General features: G+C 37.6%; 2 protein-coding genes across 2 annotated transcripts; one reads left to right on the top strand and one right to left on the bottom strand.

Annotated features, from left to right (window-relative positions):
- Positions 1-4,110: 4,110 nt before the first annotated feature.
- Positions 4,111-9,139, top strand: LOC130711829 (probable 1-deoxy-D-xylulose-5-phosphate synthase 2, chloroplastic). The gene is made up of 10 exons (XM_057561589.1): positions 4,111-4,299; positions 4,433-4,594; positions 4,874-5,038; positions 6,238-6,388; positions 6,716-6,987; positions 7,197-7,470; positions 7,560-7,867; positions 7,973-8,254; positions 8,339-8,623; positions 8,708-9,139. Exons 1-10 carry the CDS (start codon positions 4,201-4,203, stop codon positions 8,852-8,854), a joined length of 2,145 nt encoding a protein of 714 aa, XP_057417572.1. The 5' UTR covers positions 4,111-4,200; the 3' UTR covers positions 8,855-9,139.
- Positions 9,140-17,261: 8,122 nt separating this feature from the next.
- LOC130712663 (uncharacterized) lies at positions 17,262-19,012 on the bottom strand. Its single transcript, XM_057562482.1, has 5 exons — positions 18,910-19,012; positions 18,791-18,825; positions 18,065-18,178; positions 17,730-17,973; positions 17,262-17,320 (listed from the first exon to the last, which is right to left on the bottom strand). The coding sequence occupies exons 1-5, from the start codon at positions 19,010-19,012 to the stop codon at positions 17,262-17,264; spliced, it is 555 nt and encodes a 184-aa protein (XP_057418465.1).
- Positions 19,013-19,263: the final 251 nt, after the last annotated feature.

Below are 19,263 nucleotides of genomic sequence, written 5' to 3' on the forward strand. Positions count from 1 at the left end.
TCAGCCTTGAATTTGAATTCCAATGCTTTCCATATTTCCATTGCGGACTGAGTGTCTGTGTACAGATCATAGAGGCGGTCGGAGAGAGTGTTCAGAATGTGTCCACGGCACAGCAACTCATCCTCTCTGCGCTTCTTTCTTTCGGTCTTAAGTTCATCAGAATCATCATCTTTTGGTTCAGCAATTGGTATTAGATCAGGGTCTAACACATAATATATCTTCAGTGCAGTCAGAAGAAAAATCATCTTGTCTTGCCAGTGAGTGAAATTCGTTCCATCGAAGCGATCAAGTTTGACAAGATCCTGGTTCATAACTTTGATACTGGAGACAGAAGCATCGGTAGCCATTTGAAATTACTTTAAGATTGTTGTAAAAATGAATAGGCCTAATCGTGATGAAATCACTTTCCTTAAAGTATTTCAAGCACTTTCTGAATTCGTCTTAGAGTTTGGATGCAAGAATACCAAGGATAATCAGCCTTGCTTCGAGTTTGCACAAGACTAATGAAAACTCGAAATGTAAGCGAAGTGTTTTCTGAAAACAGAGGATATGATTGTGTATGGAATTCTGAACACGCACTGCATTTATAAGCAAAAAATAGAACAATATATAAGGTTGTGACCCTTCATATATTGTGTCTGTTACTAACAGATATGTCTGTTCCCAACAGTCGCAAAGTTCAAATTCAAAACGAGCAAAAAACAAACGGACGTTACGGCAACCGCGTTGCCGTCGCCGTCGATGCGTCGTGCTAAAGTGCCTCAAGTGTCGTGCCGTCTACAAGCCGCCACTAGCGCCTCTACGTCCACGCCCACGCCCACGCCCATGCAGGTGGCGACGCCGGCGAGGGGTGGTGTGAATAGAACATGTGACATAAAAGCTTGGGACCACCAAACCATGCACATGTGGCACTATATCCTCACTTTGTCTCTTTGTTGAATGGTTGGCATTTAATGATATATAAATGCTTTGAAAAGTTGCTCCACTTTCTATGTGGGACTTCATTCCAATCCATTCAATGCAAAATCAACACACTTGTCATTTTGGAACACTATGTAATTATTACAACTTGAGTAATTATTACAACAAGAGCTTCTTCAAACAACTTATGACCTACCATAAGCTGTTTTGAGCTTATTTTCCTAAGCTACTCAAGATAGCTTATGAAAAAGAGTTTATGCTTATATATAGCTTATTTTCAATTTATATCATAGTCAAATGTTTGTTGTTTTATAAAGTTAATGCATTTTTTGCTAATTTTTTCCACCAGTACCCTTACTTAATAAATTTTATCTTACTTATCAACTTTCGTATAACCAACCAAAACTCTTCTCTATCAACTACATTTTTCTTTATTCAAGTAGAATTTAATAGCGGCACATGATGGTAGTAAAATTAAATAAGGGTACTTTAGTAACATTATATTATCAATTATTGTCATCTTACGCTTATCCAAAAAAAAATTATTGTCATCTTACCTTTTGTGTTACAACTTTAAACAGCAATCACTGTGGAACGGAGGACTAAAAATTAGATCAAAATAGTAAAATTCTTTTAGCTGAAATTACATCGGTACGAGGGAGTCGTTTGACATAATTTACAATATATAAGTTTTGGGTTTAATGCTTTACTTTCCCATAGTAAAAATGAGGTCAAAATAGTAAAGTACTTTTAGTTGAAATTACATCAGAAACGAGGGAGCCGTTTGACATAATTTAAAATAAGTTTTGGGTTTAATATTTTACTTTCCCATACATGGAGGGTTTGAATTTTATGTGTCCAGTAAAATCTCAATTGGTGAGCGATCCTCCTCAGGAAAATCCTTTGATGCTCCTACCTATGAGGGGTCACTATTAATATCCTGTAGTCTGGATATGTTTCTCTTCGTTTTACAATTTTGTAACAAAAAATGATAATATTAAAACCAAAGCTTCTTCCATGTGGCTGAATGTTTTTTTATAAGTCATGGGGCAGAATATTAGATTGCACCGTGACATGTTTATCTCATTTGTATGTTTCTAGTCCGTTTATGTTTTTTTAATGTTGATTATTTATTATTTCTTTTACTTTACCTATATTTTAAGTTGCATTCATACATTTTTATTGTCTTGTGTATCAAAGTTAGCACCGAAGCCCCTTAAAAATGAGCCATGGACATAGTCCTTGCCACCTTAAATATGGGGTTTTTCTGTACAATTTATAAGACACTAAGGGCTCGTTTGGTGGTCAGGATAAGATAAAAGCAGATGATAGAGAGTTGGATAAAGACAGGATAAAATAAGAGCAGGATATACTCTTATCATATCCTGTGTTTGAGGTAGACAGAATAATGATAGGATATGATGTAAACAATGAAAAATACATCAAATTTTCCTTTGAATAAAAAATACATAATATTTTTATAAATTAATTTCTTTTTTAAAAATTGGTTATTACATTAAATTAAATTTCTTTTATATCTTTATAAGTGAGCCTAATTTTTAAAATTAATAAATTTTTATTAATTAGCCTTTTTTTTTTCCTGAAGGAGCCTATTTTAATTAAAAATAAAAACTATATATTTGACCAATTAATTTTAACTTATATAGTAGTGATAAGTGATGAAAAATAAAAAATAATTAAATTTAAAAATACTATTAATTTTTTCAAAAGTAATTTATATTTAAATTATAAATTACTATGTAAGTAAAGAAATAGTTTAAATAATAGCAACTAATTATATAAAACTAATGTATTACTAAAAGTTTAACTTAGCTCTAACAACTAGTATTTGATAAATATTAAACTTAATATATTACTAAAATTTATAGTTTTATATTTATTATTTAATATTATTATAAATTATATTAATTATAAATATTGAAATAGTTAAATTTAGGATTACGGTACTAAAAAAGAATCAAAAACTTCTATCCTATCATTTCAGGATAATTTTATCCTAACTCCCCCCTCAAGATAAATTTTACACATGATGGACAAGATAGGATAAGGGACATGATTATTTTATCTTATCGTGCTGGTGCAACAAACAACAGATCAGAGCATGATATGATTGCACTATCCTATCATGTCTGCTTATCATGTTCACCAAACGGGCCCTAAAAGATAAAAACTTATGATGTAAAACTTAAAGTATAGTAAGATTAAAAAATTTAAACAATAAATAATCAATATTGGAATACGAAAACTCAAAATGACTTAGTCTTAGTTTTTACCTTTCCTAACGAAAACGAGGAAATCGACAATTTGTAAATCAGATAATTAAGAACCGAAATGTTGTAATATAGAAGAAGCCCTTTATAAAATTACGTGTCATTTTTATATTATACAATTTCTAGCTCAAGAAGTAATGCACACTATTCATACTCAAAGAAAAGGAGGTGGTCTGGTGGCACTGAAAATTGACCTAAAGAAGGTCTATGATCGGGTAATTTGGGACATTCTTAGAGTCACTCTTCATGATTTTGGGTTTCCTCCATCAGTGGTGGATTTGATTATGTGGGGTGTCACTGTTCAGAATGCGGGATCTCTATTTTGACTGATTTTAAAGTTTTGGCCGGATTTTTTGAGTAATTTTAGGATTTTGGGATTTATGATCAATTTCAAATTTTCGGCTAATTTTAGAGTTTTGGTTAGATTTTTAGGTTAATGTATGTTTTTGGGTCCATTTTTGGAATATAGTAGTTTTTTAAAGTCAATCCATTATAATTTGTGAAATCCATTAGTGACCTTTGTAATTTTAAGGCTAATTTTAATATAATCCATCATCCATCCATTTATTTTAATTTTTTATGTGGGTGGATATGGATGAATTATATCCATATGGAACTCATGAATTATTTTGTCATCCTAGTCTACTCTACTATAGTCTCGTTTCACCACTGAGCTTTAATATTTTAAATTAAATTTATATTGTAAATCAATGATGTAATATAGTAAAATAAAATTTTCATAAAAAAAATAATAATAAATAATAAAATATTATATAATATTATATTGTGTATGATATATAATATATAATAAGATATAAGATAGTATAATATACATATACAATATAATAAAAGTAGAAACTATTCTCTTTCCATGTGCGCTTAAATGCGAGAGCCACCACGTTGTTTGGTAGCCTTGGTTCTTGTTCAGTGTTATTCTTAAACACCTCTTCCCATTTCCTTCTCTCAGTCTCAGCAGTTTTGAGAAACCATGGCCTTCTGTAGTACCTTCGTGAAGCCCAACCATTCGGCCCTTTCCCCAAGCCACATACACAAAGCTCCAACTCCAAACCATGGTTGCAGAACACAGGTTGGTGAATCACAACTATCGTTTCCTTTTGATGTCGTTTTTGTTTTTCTCGCGCGATCTCAAAATGGGTCACTCCATTCTTGTTCCTTTTGACTTTTTTCACTGATAATGATGATGATGCAATCTGTAACAGTTTTGTGTAAGAGCTTCAGCAACTGGTGCAGGTGATGGGGAAAGGACTATTATGAAGAAACAAAAAGATGGGTGGGAGATCAATTTCTCTAGTGAGAAACCACTAACACCCTTGTTGGATACAGTTAATTACCCTGTTCACATGAAGAACTTGTCCACACAGGTGAACCATTTAATCATTCTCTAATGGGCATGTTTGATTTGAATACAAGAAAATTATTGTGAAACCAAAAACACGGTGAACTGTAGAAATAATTTCTCTTAGCTTAGTTTTTGTGACCGTCAACCATGATTTTATCTTTAGTTTGATTTTCCACCGTGTATCCAAATAAGTTATAGCAGATGTTCTTGTTTGTGGTTAATTAACACAAGAGTTATTTTCTAGTATATAATTTTTGCTGGCTTGTGTATAAGATTATATTTCCCATATTTTATTTGTCAGGATCTTGAACAACTGGCAGCAGAGCTGAGAGTAGACATTGTACACTCTGTTTCAAATACTGGTGGGCATCTTAGCTCAAGCTTGGGGGTGGTGGAGTTAGCAGTGGCTCTGCATCATGTTTTCAATACCCCTGAAGACAAGATCATATGGGATGTTGGCCATCAAGTCAGTTTTTTCCCTCTTGCTGTTGTTTTTTAATGCAAAATGAATTAGAAAAAAAAATTACTTGTATTCATCTTGGAGAGGAGAGAAATTTCAATGAGAGAAGAAGAAGAAAAGAGGTCAGGAGAGAAGAGTATAGCAAAGGAGGTGAACTAAAAGAAAAATTATTAACATAACTTGAATTGATATGAAGAAGAAAGCTTAGGTCAAATTTGAAGTATAATACTCCCTCCGGTCCTATTTATCCTATTTATAAGCAACAAAAAAAAATTCATATAGTTTAAGAAATGTAGTTATACTAGATAAAATGCATTAAATTTGTCTTAAATCAAAATAAACTTCCAAAATTACCCTTTGTTATTAGTGTTGGAAAGTGGGAAAGAGAGAGAATAATTAATGAGACACATTTTACAAGTTAGAATTAATAAGGGCATCATTGGAAAAAATTAATTAATATAGCTCAAACTTTCATTTGGTTCTTATAAAAAGGACCAAGGTTTTTCTTCTCTTTCATGCTTATAAATAGAACCGGAGGGAGTAACTTTTTTTGAACAACAATTTTTTTATCATGATTGATAGCAGAAGTTTGGTAGAGATGACGCAAAAAGTCAAATTTGAATTATTAATGATAATAATAGATATTAATCAATTGAATATATATATTTTATTGGTACATGAATATATAAATTTTAAATTATTTTTTATCCACAAGAAGACAAAGTTATCCCCTGATCTTAACTCCTCTCCTCTCTCTTCATTTCCCTTTCTATTTGGTGGAGATCGTTGATAACATAACATATAGTTAACGTCACCCAGCCTATTAATTGTGTATAAAAGCATTAAAAAACTTTAAGGAGGGATCAAAAAGTTGAGGTTGGAGGGATTTTGCTCCCCTCCATTTCCCTCCCCTCCCCTCCCCTCCTAAAATTTGAACCAAACAAAATCAGATTTTAAAAATCCCTCCCCTCCCCTCCCCTCCCCTCCGTTCTCCTCCAACCAAACAATTCCTAAGGATGGAAGTTATACTAAAGATGTTGTATATTGGTGTATAACCTATTTATTAATTAGTTTTTGAAATTTGCTCATACTAAAACTATTTCAGATTTCTAGGCTGCATGTCCATTTTTTTTTATCAATTCTTAATTGTTATCAAGAGCTGTGCCATATGTGTAAGGGTCTAAGAAGAAGTAACAAAATTGCAGGCATACCCTCACAAGATTCTCACAGGTAGAAGGTCCCGCATGCACACAATTAGGAAGACATCAGGGCTAGCAGGCTTTCCGAAAAGGGATGAGAGCATTCATGATGCTTTTGGGGCAGGACACAGTTCTACAAGCATATCAGCTGGTCTTGGTGAGATTCTGGAATCAATATATCAGAGTTGTTAATTGTGGATATTGCCGAAACTGAGGGTCATGGTGGAAAGCCGAAATCCTGCCATACATGACAAATAATGGCACAATATGGCGGGATATTGCAGTCATATGGCGGGATTTCGGCCATGGCGGAAAGCCAAAAAGCCGCCATGAGAAAATGGTGGCGGATATTTGATAACACTGCAATATATAAGATCTATACATGTTTTTACATTATTCAATGGATGTGGAGATGCATTTATCTATCTGATTGAACCACAGTTCTCAACTCTCTTATTTTTTGTTTCAATTTGTTTTTGTCTAGGCATGGCAGTTGCAAGGGATCTATTGGGAAATAAAAACAGTGTAATTTCAGTGATTGGAGATGGAGCAATGACTGCAGGGCAGGCTTATGAGGCCATGAACAATGCAGGATTCCTTGATACTAACTTGATAGTTGTACTTAATGATAACAAGCAAGTCTCTTTGCCAACTGCAACACTTGATGGCCCTGCAACTCCAGTTGGAGCCATCAGTAGTACTTTAAGCAAACTTCAAGCAAGCACTCAATTCCGCAAACTCAGAGAAGCTGCAAAAGTAAGCATCTAGAACTTATACTAGAACGTAGCAAATATTCATAGCATGTTTTGATAAACTTCTCTTTTGTCAGAATCAATTCTAAAACTCAGAAGCTACTAAAAAAAGCTTCTCCTCATAATTCATTATGACTTCAGAATCAATTGTAGAAAAATATACTAAGGCACTCAATATCCTTTGGTATTTGCCTCTAATTTTATTTGCTATAGAGCATCACAAAACAAATAGGAGGACAAACACACCAAGTTGCTGCAAAAGTAGATGAGTATGCAAGAGGTATGATTAGTGCTTCTGGTTCTACATTTTTTGAGGAGCTCGGGTTATACTACATCGGCCCTGTGGATGGTCATAATGTTGAAGATTTAGTCACCATTTTTGAGAAAGTGAAAGCAACGCCTGCCCCAGGTCCAGTTTTGATTCATATTGTGACAGAAAAAGGGAAGGGATACCCCCCAGCTGAAGGAGCAGATGATAAAATGCATGGTAAGAAATTTGTTTTTCTTTTGTTTTTAATTTTAACAATGTCTTGATGAGAAAATCTTAAGGATTCTCATTCTTTCTCACACTTTCAGGTGTTGTGAAGTTTGATCCAAAAACGGGTCGCCAGTTTAAGCCAAAACCCTCCACACTTTCATACACCCAGTACTTTGCTGAATCTTTGATAAAGGAAGCTGAAATCGACAACAAGATAGTAGCTATTCACGCAGCAATGGGTGGAGGAACTGGCCTCAATTATTTCCAGAAAAGGTTTCCAGACCGCTGTTTCGATGTCGGGATAGCTGAACAACATGCTGTTACCTTTGCAGCTGGATTAGCTACTGAAGGCCTCAAGCCATTTTGTGCGATTTATTCATCATTCCTGCAACGTGGTTATGATCAGGTGAGCCAAAACATCACATAAGAATATGTCCTAATGATCTATTATCCATGTCACTTTTCTGGTTACAAAACAATTTCATCACTACTGTAATTATTGTGTATGAAGGTTGTCCACGATGTTGATCTTCAGAAATTACCTGTCCGATTCGCTCTGGATAGAGCTGGTTTGGTTGGTGCAGATGGACCTACTCATTGTGGAGCATTTGACATCACTTTCATGGCTTGCTTGCCCAACATGGTTGTCATGGCTCCATCTGATGAAGCTGAATTGATGCATATGGTTGCAACTGCAGCAGCAATAGATGATAGACCAAGCTGCTTTAGATTCCCAAGGGGTAATGGAATCGGAGCCACTCTTCCCCTTAATAACAAAGGAACCCCTCTAGAGGTTAGCATAAATTTCTCAGAGGCAGTTTTACAAACACATTGCAGTATGGATAAGAAACCAGATTGAAATTCTTTTGTTATGCAGATAGGAAAAGGCAGAATTCTGATAGAAGGCAGCAACGTAGCTCTTCTAGGATACGGTTCAGTAGTTCAAAATTGCCATCATGCTGCAAAAATGCTTAGCGCAATAGGAATTGATGTTACCGTTGCTGATGCTAGGTTCTGCAAACCTTTGGATACTGATCTCATTAAGCTACTAGCTAAAGAGCATGAAATACTAATCACAGTGGAGGAAGGTTCTATTGGAGGCTTTGGATCGCATGTTTCACAATACTTAAGCTTAGCTGGGATCTTGGATGGTCCTCTGAAGGTAAATCATCTTCGAAGAACATGTTAATCTGTCTTAAATTTCATTTCATTGTTGTTCTAATTTCCTTTCGAACTTCACTTGCAGTGGAGAGCGATGATGCTTCCTGATAGGTACATTGACCATGGATCACCCCAAGATCAGACTGAAGAAGCAGGTCTATCATCAAAGCAAATTGCCGCCACGGTCTTGTCTCTTATGGAAAGACCAAAAGAAGCTATTCTATTCAAATAAGAGAACTATTGGGGACTTACAGATACATGCATTCTATCCTTATAAGACACCAGTTAGCATTGTGCTTCAGAAGCTGTTGTAAATAACTGCTTTATCATTGTTGGATTATTTTGGAGTGTATAGTGCAAGAATGTTAACTCTTTAGTGAATCAAGAGATTAATTCATTCTTGCAACATTGCCGAGAGGATCCAATCAAAGACATTATATTAATATTGTGTATGTAGGTTAGTTCATGAATCATGATTGTCCTTCAAGCAAAAATAGAGTATCCCATTCTCTGGTGACTGGTAGCAAAACAACGTTGTTTTTCTTACTTTCATCATCAAGCTAAAGACTCTAAATTTGCTCATCAATCTTTCAGAAAATGATTAGTCATGCATGGACCATAGCTTTACACCAACTCAAACGAAGGTTACAATGAAATTTTTTTTTTCAATTATCTAATATTTACGTATATGGCTGTGATGATATTATTTCAAGACCTTCATTAAATAAGTATTGTGATGCAATGTATATTAATTGTTATACCTGAACTTTGTGGATATTGTTAGAGCGGAATTCCATCATTCAAATGCTGGTAAAATGAACACATGATACAATGTATAAAAAAATTCATCATATAATTGGCCTCTAAGGCAGATATCAAAAGTGTTTAATCTGATATTGCTTGTTCACTCAACTCATCCATCTTTGATTCTATTCTTGGTTCTCCTAATTAACTTCCTTGAGTTATTTCTCCTTTTTCTTCATATTATATCTCTAAGCAGGTTGGCTAAGGATATGATTTGAAAAAGTGTGGATATTGTTAGAATATAATAGAATATTAGATTAGAATATTCTTTATTTATTTACCAATGTAATTACGCATGTAATCAGGTTTAGATTTGTTTATCTTTTATTAGTCAACTATGTAATTGTATAAATAGAGTGTTTGCTCATCAATAATATTCACGGAATACAATTCCTTCAGATATATCTGTTTAGAATGACTTTTCTTACACCATAAGGCCCAACCAACATCGGTACATCAGTAAAACAATAGACAATCATCTGATACAGTCCTCGAATCCAGTTTGACCAACAATTTTCAGTTGGAAAATGATAAAGGCACCCCCTCCCTATGATTCTTCCCAAAACAAAAGTGTCATAAGGAGAGAGCCTTAAGACTTTCATAAGCAAAGAGCCCTAAGACTTCTTCCATCAACACCTCAAGCATCTTAGAAACAAAAAATAATCATTGTTAATTGCACTAACAGCTTGCTAGTATTACTTTCAAAAAAAAAATAACAACTTGCTAGTATTACTTTAAAAAAAAAATAACAACTTGCTAGTATTTAATTACGAAACACACTCAATATATAATTACTAGTACTTTTTACCCGTGCGATGCACGGGGATATTCATTTTTAGCTTTTGTGTGTTTTTTGTTGTTGTTAAATTTATATTTTTTTAAAGATATTTGTTAATTAAAAGATATAAATTTATTTTAGACTATGAATTCTTAGATTTTCATGTTTTTTTTACTAAATGTTTGTTTTTGTTTTTTTATTTTATCTTTTGTACTTATTGTTTTAAATGCTAGATTAATATTATTTTTATATCTATTGAATAGTTTATTACATGGAATTGAAGTAACGTGTATGTGATAAGAATAGACGTTGTTTTTTTTTGGCAATTGGAACTATTTCCTTTAAAATAAAACTGAGAGCATGACATTGCACATTTTTTTGTAAAAATATCACCTTCATTTGACATTGCGAGATGAGGATTTTTAATCCTTTATAGTGCGTGACTCTAGAAAATGCTACATATGACTGGCCATGTGAAAACACTAGCAAATATAACCCCACCATTTTTAAATACTGTCCTTGACTTTTGTTTATTGTCATGGCAAAAGAGAGTGTTATAGGAAATTGTCTCCTTTGAAGTTTGAAAGGTATTCTCCTATCTGAAGGGGTTAATATTAATCTTGGTACACACACTTTTTTTCCGGCATTTGTTCTAGATGTTGCCTTTCCTTTCCAAAACATATGTCACCATTCGAGTAATAATAGGATGTGTGCCATTGTACAATCCATCTGATTGGTCGATGTTTCTTAAAAGCATCACTCAAAAACATGAAGAGTTTATTGTGTTTAAAAACTCCGGTGTGTGAATATCATTTAGGGTGTCATAATTTCCAAAGAGGAAATCATTAGAAAGTGGAAGAGCAAATTCTAGCACATTTAGACATTCTAAGATACTACATCAATATCAAACCCGTGGGAATACATACTTGAAAAATGACTTAAAAGTTTCAGCCTTTGACTTAGCTAGCTACTTGCATAATGCAATATGCAAAGAGCTCAAAAGAGATTATGTGAAGTGAATATTTTTGGAAGAGCATTGTTACTAATTTATCTAGTTGTATGGAAAAGGGTTAGTGAAAAGGTTATTTTTTGCATTACCATCATATTTAATGTTAAATTTATCACCTTTAATTTTTATGAATTAATATTAGTGAGTTAATAATTCCTTAAAATTAAAACTAATTAATTGTGTCCCGTGGAATTCGTAACTCATATGAACTAAAATAACGTATGAAGAGATGGGTAGTTATTTGATCATAGAAAGAAGGTGTGCTTCTAGTGCTTGAGGAAGATCCATCACATCTATCTATCTATCTATAAACTATATAAAGGGAGAGTTCTTGCAGCCTGGAGGACAAATTTGTCATTCAACAATTCAATGCACTATAATCTAATTTTTAGCATGGACAGTTTAGGAAAAGTATACATTATTTCCTAAAGAATCAATCACAGCCGTACATTCTCAATCACATATTCCTTCATGCTTCAGCCCTTTCCCCTTTCTTTCTTACGTTTCTTTTTGGTTTTTTTTTTTTCGTTTCCACAACCTTCCGTTTTATTTTCCCTTCGCTTCCTTTGTAACTGCTCGGTTTCTCATTAGACAAATAGGGGGCGCATAGTCGCACACACACCAGAAATAGGGAAAAGAATCGAAGAAAGGAAAAGATCGAGACGATGGCAGGAACGACGGCAAGAGGGAGGCTCGCATGGATGTTAGGGTTTCTGAATGAGAGGAGGGGTTTGATGGAGACGCTGGAGCCTTGGTGTGGATCTTTTATTGCCAGATCGGACTTCATTCACCTTTTCGAAAATGGATTTCTGATTTGTAACAAATTTCTAATTTTCGTTACTGCACAGGTCACCTCCGTCAGCGAGATGAAGAATGAGTGTGGCTTCGTGGGGGAAGAGCGAGTGATAGATAGATGCACGCAGGGGGAGCCAAGATGGTGGCAGAAGGGGATTGCTCCAGCAGGGTTTCGGCCACGATTTCAAGCATTGTACTGTCTTCTTTTTGTCTTCAAACTTTTTAACATTAACCTTATAACAATGTGTTATGAATCTCTGTTCATGTATTCGTTACATCTGATTTGGTTCTACATAAAATATTTTTGTTATCAATGCTCTTGACTTGAAAGATGCAAAAGCATTCAGTTGAGTAGTGATTTGTGGCTGGGGTGTAAGAAGCTTCTATAATTTGCAGGTTGAATTTTCGTGTAGTCTATGCTGGGTACAAAGAAGATTTGTTTCTGATATTAACTCTAATATCTTTTGGGAAATTGGATTTGGGGCCCTCCCTATGGGGCTCCGCGCCCCACCTCTTTTTTTTTAACCCATAAATGCCCTACGGGACTTAAACTTCCGTATTCACTAAAATAGAATACGGAAGTTAAACTTCCGTATTCTATCTCTGACAGTCATCACCTTTTCCACCATTACTCCTCCCTCCACCAACCCCTCCACCATTACTCCTCCGTCACCAACCCTTCACCAGCCCCCTTAACCCCCCCTCAATGCCTCTAGACCACCCTCTCTCTCACCCTCTCCTACCTCACTTTCATCCTCACTTTCATTCTTCCTACCATCTCCACCAACTCCTTCATTGGCAAGCTCTCCACCATTGGATGCAAAAAGATAGCATTTGAGGTAAGTGTTGTTGGTTGTTTGTTGTATGTTGTTAGTTTAAGTAGTTGAAGTTGTTAGATTAAGTAGTTAGATTAAGTAGTTTAAGTAGTTAGAATGATGATTTTCTGAATTCTGAGACGTGATAAAATACGGAATATCAATTTCCGTAGTTAATACGGAAATTTATAAGCCGTATTAAATACGAATTATAAAGTTCCGTATTCAATATGGATAATAAAGTTCCGTATTCTCTTCCAGGGATGACAGAATCATTTTTCTTTCATGAAGCACAATTGATTGAAGTTTGATTGCACAATGGTCAACCTGAAGAGGCCACTACAGAGGTGCCACCACCAGCATTTGTACCCCCGTGTATAAGTATAGATGTCTCGCATTTATTTACAACTGATCAGGTATTCTTTGAACAGATTTTTGCATTGTTTTGAAAGTGTAATATATCAATTCTTATTATGTCTTGATCACCCTTATTTATGCCTTGTGTGTTGGGTATGCATCATTGAACAGATTTTCCCTACCCGTGATGATCTTATCAATTGGGTTCATGGAAGCGATTGAAAATGGATATGTTGCGTTGATCACAAAGTCAGATAGCGGTGGGAATGGAAGCAGAAAAGCTTATGTCATGTTGGTGTGCGAGAAGCATGGTAAGTATGTTCCCTACAGAGACCCTGACCTTGTTCAAGGAACGGGAACACAAAAGACAGATTGTCCTTTTAGACTAAAAGGACGACCTATGAAAAATGGCATAGATAGAGATTGGCGGCTAAAGGTGATGGAAGGTACACACAACCATGAACCAGCTAGGTCACTACTTGGCCACAATTTTGTTGGTCGTCTAAATTCCGAAGAGAAGGAGCAAGTGGAAAAAATGACAAAGAGTTGGGTTCCACCGAGAAAGATGCTGTTGATTTTGAAGGAAAACAATCCTTTAAACTTGACTACCATATCTCAGATTTATGGTGCTTGCAAGAGGTTAAGAAAATCCCTCCGCGGGTCATTGACAGAAATGCAACACTTGTTGAAGAAGTTGGACGGTGACAAGTACGTCCACTTTGAAAGACATTAGCCTGGATCGGAAGTCATTAGAGATATATTTTGGGCTCATCCAAATGCTATCAAACTGTTCAACACATTTCCATATGTAGTGATTATGGATTGCACATACAAGACAAACAAATATAAAATTCCCTTGCTTGAGATTGTTGGACTGACTTCCACAGATAAGACATACTCCATAGCCTTTTGCTACATTGTTAATGAGGGCACAGATGACTACGTTTGGGCACTGGAGTGTATGAAGTCTCTATTAGCTGATCAAGCCATGTTGCCTAAGGTGATTGTTACTGACAGGGATCTTGCCTTATTGAGTGCTGCTAAGCAAAGCCTTCCCAACACTACCCATTTATTATGCTTGTGGCACATCAACAAGTGTGTTTTGGCAAAGTGCAAACTCTATGTTGGTACAGATGATTTTGCTAAATTGGTTATGGGGAAGTGGGGAGAGGTGGTGGATGCTGCAACAGTTGAAGAATTTGAAGTTAAATGGATGCAATTGTTTAATATGTGCAAGGACAAATACATCAACTTTACCTCCTATTGTTCTACTACATGGTTGGTCCACAAGGAGAAATTTGCCAAGGCATGGACAAATCATGTGATGCACTTTGGAACAACAACAAGTAACAGGTACAAAAATTATATGAGCTTAATTTATGCCTTGTTATATGTTTTTCATTTGATAGATTGTTTACATTGGAGAGTTAATAAGATATCTATTTGTTGTTTGCAGGGCTGAGGGTGCACATGCCAGTTTGAAGAAGATGTTGCGGGATTGCAAGGGTGACCTGGCCACTTCTTGGGATGCGTCGCATAGTTTGACATGTAATCGACATACTGAAATATTAGCATCGTTTGAGCGCAGTATTCACAGAATTGATCACATTTTCATGTGCCCATTTTACACAAATATTAGAGGATTTGTGTCAAACAAATGCCTGCAGCTCCTTGATGCTGAACATATAAGAATGAAGTCCTACGGCGGATGCGATTGCTTGTTGAGAGAGACTCATGGACTACCTTGCGGTTGTGAACTTGCAGGTCACCAGTCAACCACTCTCTTGTCAATTAATTCTATTTGTTATTGAAAGTGACACTTTTGTGAACTTGCAGGTTATGAAAGAATTTCATATGAGGCAATTCATCCATTCTGGAAGAGACTGAGTTGGGAGCATGTAACTGAACCTGTTGCAGATACTATCAGCAACCATATTTGCGGCATGAACCATGGAGATATGCAACCAGAAGTTGAGGCATTGACACATTATTTCAGTTCTTTGGATACTGGAGGGCAGAGTATGGTAAGGAGGAAACTTCAAGCAATCTATTGTCCTGAAAGCAGTTCACTTTGTACTCCTGAGGTTCAGATAAGGTCCAAGCGCACTCTTAAGGCGAATGAAAGAAAACCACCCAAGGTTAAAGCAATAGGATCCTTGACTCGTGATCCTTCAGGTTTTGAACATGTTGATAGGGAGATCAAAGAGGCAAAGAAGGCTTCGCAACCACCAAAGAAGAAGAAGCGTGTGAAGAAGTGTGATACAAGCTATTTCATGGGTAATTTTCCATCCTTTTTCCACCCATATATACACACAGTTCAGAATATTGAGGATGATGGTAACTGTGGCTATAGAGCCATTGCTGCATTACTGGGACTACCATCAGGTGAGGAAGGTTGGTCATGGGTTAGGGCAGCGTTGATAGACGAACTTGAACGACACAGAGGGTTGTATGATGAAATGTGGTCCAGACATGTGGTTAATGCCTTACATTCCCGACTCACTCTTCCTCCTGGTCATCCGGCTACCGAGGATAAATGGATGCAACTGCCAGAGATGGGATACCTTGTAGCAACCAGGTTCCAAGTGGTTTTCATATCCATCTCCTCTAAGGGTTGTTGGTCATACCTTCCACTAAGAGGAGAAGGTCCACCTTCTGTACATCGTGTTATAGCTGTTGGTCATGTGATAAATCACTTTGTACAGGTATTTTTTTATTGCGTACACTAATATCCAATTTGTGAATTAATTTGTTGTATTTGCAAGTTATCTAATTTTATTGTTATTCTCTATAATGTAGCTCCATCTAACTCCTGGACATTCTATGCCGCCAATTGCTCTCCAGTGGGAACGGTATGTTGATCCTATATCAGTAAGCTGGTGCGTCCCATATGATACACGTTTACGCAGGTTCACATCAGAATTCGAAGCTTGGCTTGTTACTTTTGGTGTTCCTCTTAGTCACCAAAGCTATGTAGACATCACCTCAGACTGACACCACACTTTGTGTAATATTCATTTGTAAACGCTCTGTAATATTAATCTGATGGGCCTTGCCCTTATGTTGTTCATTGCTGCTTTTAATAATAGTAATTTGATAGTCATTGTTATATTGATGGGCCTTATTATTTTGATGGACATTTTATATTAAACATCAGTTGATTGAAACAGCATCAGGGATAATTAACATAGACAACCTGACATTTTCATCAGAGTCCTGTCATTTCCAAGCACTCCATCATCAGAGTCATGTCATTTCCAACCACTCCGTCATCAGAGTCTAGTCATTTTCATCCACTAAATGACGAACTCGAAACCTGACATTACTCTCTACCACCAAACAACCCCAACCACACTTGTACTATCCACCAAACACCATAAATCTTTTAACCATTCTGCTATAAATCTCTCTGGTTTCCCTATTCGTCTTCTTCATCCCTTTCTTCCTGTCTTGCAACGAAGTTAAAAAAAACATACCATGGAACAGGACCTGAATGCATTCATCCGCCGTTGCAAACGTCAAGGCAACACTTCTAGCAGCTCTCGTCCTCTCATTCCTGGCCCAGCTGGCGCCGTCCAGGCTGCCATGTATGCCCGTAGATCTAACACTAACACACTACTCATTCCGACCCAAGAAATTGTGAGGCGTGCGCTCGAAGACAGATCAACAGAAATTGATCCTGATTTCAATTCAAATGCTTGGCTTTCAGCCCTGCAATTGGTGGAGTCTGCCACTCAGCTGGGCACAATCACAACGAATGTTGAGAGAGTAGAGAGTGTTGTTGCTGTTATTAAATCATGCACTCCCAATGGTTTCGGAGATGCCAAAGTTACCCTCAAGGTATTTCCTCGCTTTTGTCCAGCTTCTTTAACCGTACATTTTTTGCCTCCCTTTCTCTCACGATTGCATCGATTTAGGACCCTACGGGCACCGTTGACGCGAGCATCCATCGCAAGGCGTTCACTGACAGCGAATTTGGAAATGCCATAACTGTTGGATCTGTTCTCGTTCTCCAAAAGGTCTATCATCTATTACCTAAACATTAATCTTGCTTCCTTTGAACAAGTACGCATGGTGGGTTTTAAATCTGCAATTTACTTGCAGGTTGCTGTGTTTGCACCGAGTAAATCTGTTCGTTATCTGAATATAACGTTGCCCAACGTAGTCAAAGTATTTCCACAGGATAACGGACCCCACGACTTCATCGATATCACTAAGGATTAATTTAGTTTTCGTGTTGCTTCTGAATAATTTCGTGTACCCTTTGAACTGCTTGCCATGGATTATTTATGTTACTTATCCTGCCTTTCATTATTTACGGTGTAGTTATACAGGTTTTTTTTCATTATAAGAGTCTAAATATAATAAGTGGAAATAGAAAGCATGGTTAATATAAAGAGAGTCCATACAAAGCGTCACATGTCATAATATAAAAGTACACAAAAAATATACAAATATACAGTCAATCACTCGCCCCGACCCCTACCGCCCCCCCTACGACCTCTAGGTCCACGAGCTCTGCCTCCACGAGCGCCCTCTGCAAGTGCACCCTCTCCACGGGCTCTGCCTCCACGGGCTCTGCCTCCTGCCGCTCTACCTCCACGACCTCTGCCTCCTGCAGCTCCAGCTCCTCGGACAGCAGCAAAGGCTACTCCCTGGGTACCGATGAAGGCGCTGGATCTAATAAGATCCAGCGCCCTCTTAGTGAGGGATCGGGCATGCGTGCCAACTGCAAGAGCATCTGGCACCTCCAGTGACTGCTCCAACAAGTCCACGGCCCGACGCACAACCGTCTGCAAAAATAATGTACATACATGTGAGGGTACAAATAAAATATCATGAACAAAAAACCACAATTGAATGAAAAATAAAATTCAAACTTACCACAGCACTGAACTCCTCCCTCCTATCATCAGGGATGATGAACCGATGGGACACACCGCTATACCACCTCATGTAATCCTCCACAGCCTCTCCCGAATAAGTAGCAGGGATCCCCTAAGGGCGCAGGTGCGACACAAAATTAGCATAGGCAGCATCTGCGGTCTCAACAAGGGACCCAGTCGACTGGATCTCAGAGGGGTGTCGAGGGACATCCTGTATGTAGCCAAACTGGCGCAGAACCCTCTCTGGTAGATGTCGTCGAACAACACGGCCAAATGGCGTCCGGATGTAGCCAGAATACATGGCCCTCTGATCCCGTGGTCGATGAGCCCGATGGTCCTCAAATGGGGTCCATATAATGTCATCCACCGTCAGCTCATCGAGCATGACTCGCCTCTCATCGAGGCCTGCATGCCCGACCCGGGACGTAACCCACCGCCGCGCCCTTGGCTGGTCCTGCGAGTAGTCCGGATCCGCCCTCCGGATAATGACGCGGTCAGAAAGGTACTCGTAGGCCCATCCTAGCAGGAGTGAGTTGAAACCTCCCATCTGGGCCGTCCCCCTCCTGGACGCTCGATCAAGCTGGTCGTACAACGTAGCGAGCGCAATCGCACCCCACGCGTACTCGGACACTCGACCAAGATCCTACAACATCCCTATCCAGTACACGGTCGTGTGGTAGCCTCCGCTCTTGCTAGCAAAGAGCGTCGCGCCTAGCTGGTTCACCAGCCAAATCTGCGCAGCATCCTCGTATCGGTGATCTACAATGAAATAAATTGAGTTAACAGTTTATAACAATACAATAATAATAGATACAATTTAATCAAGTAATAATTAAGACATACCATCCAACGCAGCATCATACAGGGTCTTCAAGACCCCAAAGCGAATAGTCTGGCTCCTGTTCGTATCAAACTCAGCATGGTAACGAGCAGCAGATCCTCCCATCAACTCAGCACATAGCGCTGCACACTCGTCCCTCTCCCCCCTCCCAGGCGTATAGAACCTCGACCCCATGGGGAGATGGAGAAGAGTCGACACGTCGTCCAGGGTGATAGTCATCTCCCTGAACGGCATGTGGAAGCTACTAGTCTCCTCATGCCATCGCTCCACAAGGGCCAAAATGAGGCCTGCATCTGTCTCCGGGTAGCTGCACCAGAGTAGCTGATGAAGACCCGTCTGCTCAATCAACTCTCGAA

The sequence above is a fragment of the Lotus japonicus genome, chromosome 4 (assembly GCF_012489685.1).
Source record: "Lotus japonicus ecotype B-129 chromosome 4, LjGifu_v1.2".
Classification (NCBI taxonomy): Eukaryota; Viridiplantae; Streptophyta; class Magnoliopsida; order Fabales; family Fabaceae; genus Lotus; species Lotus japonicus.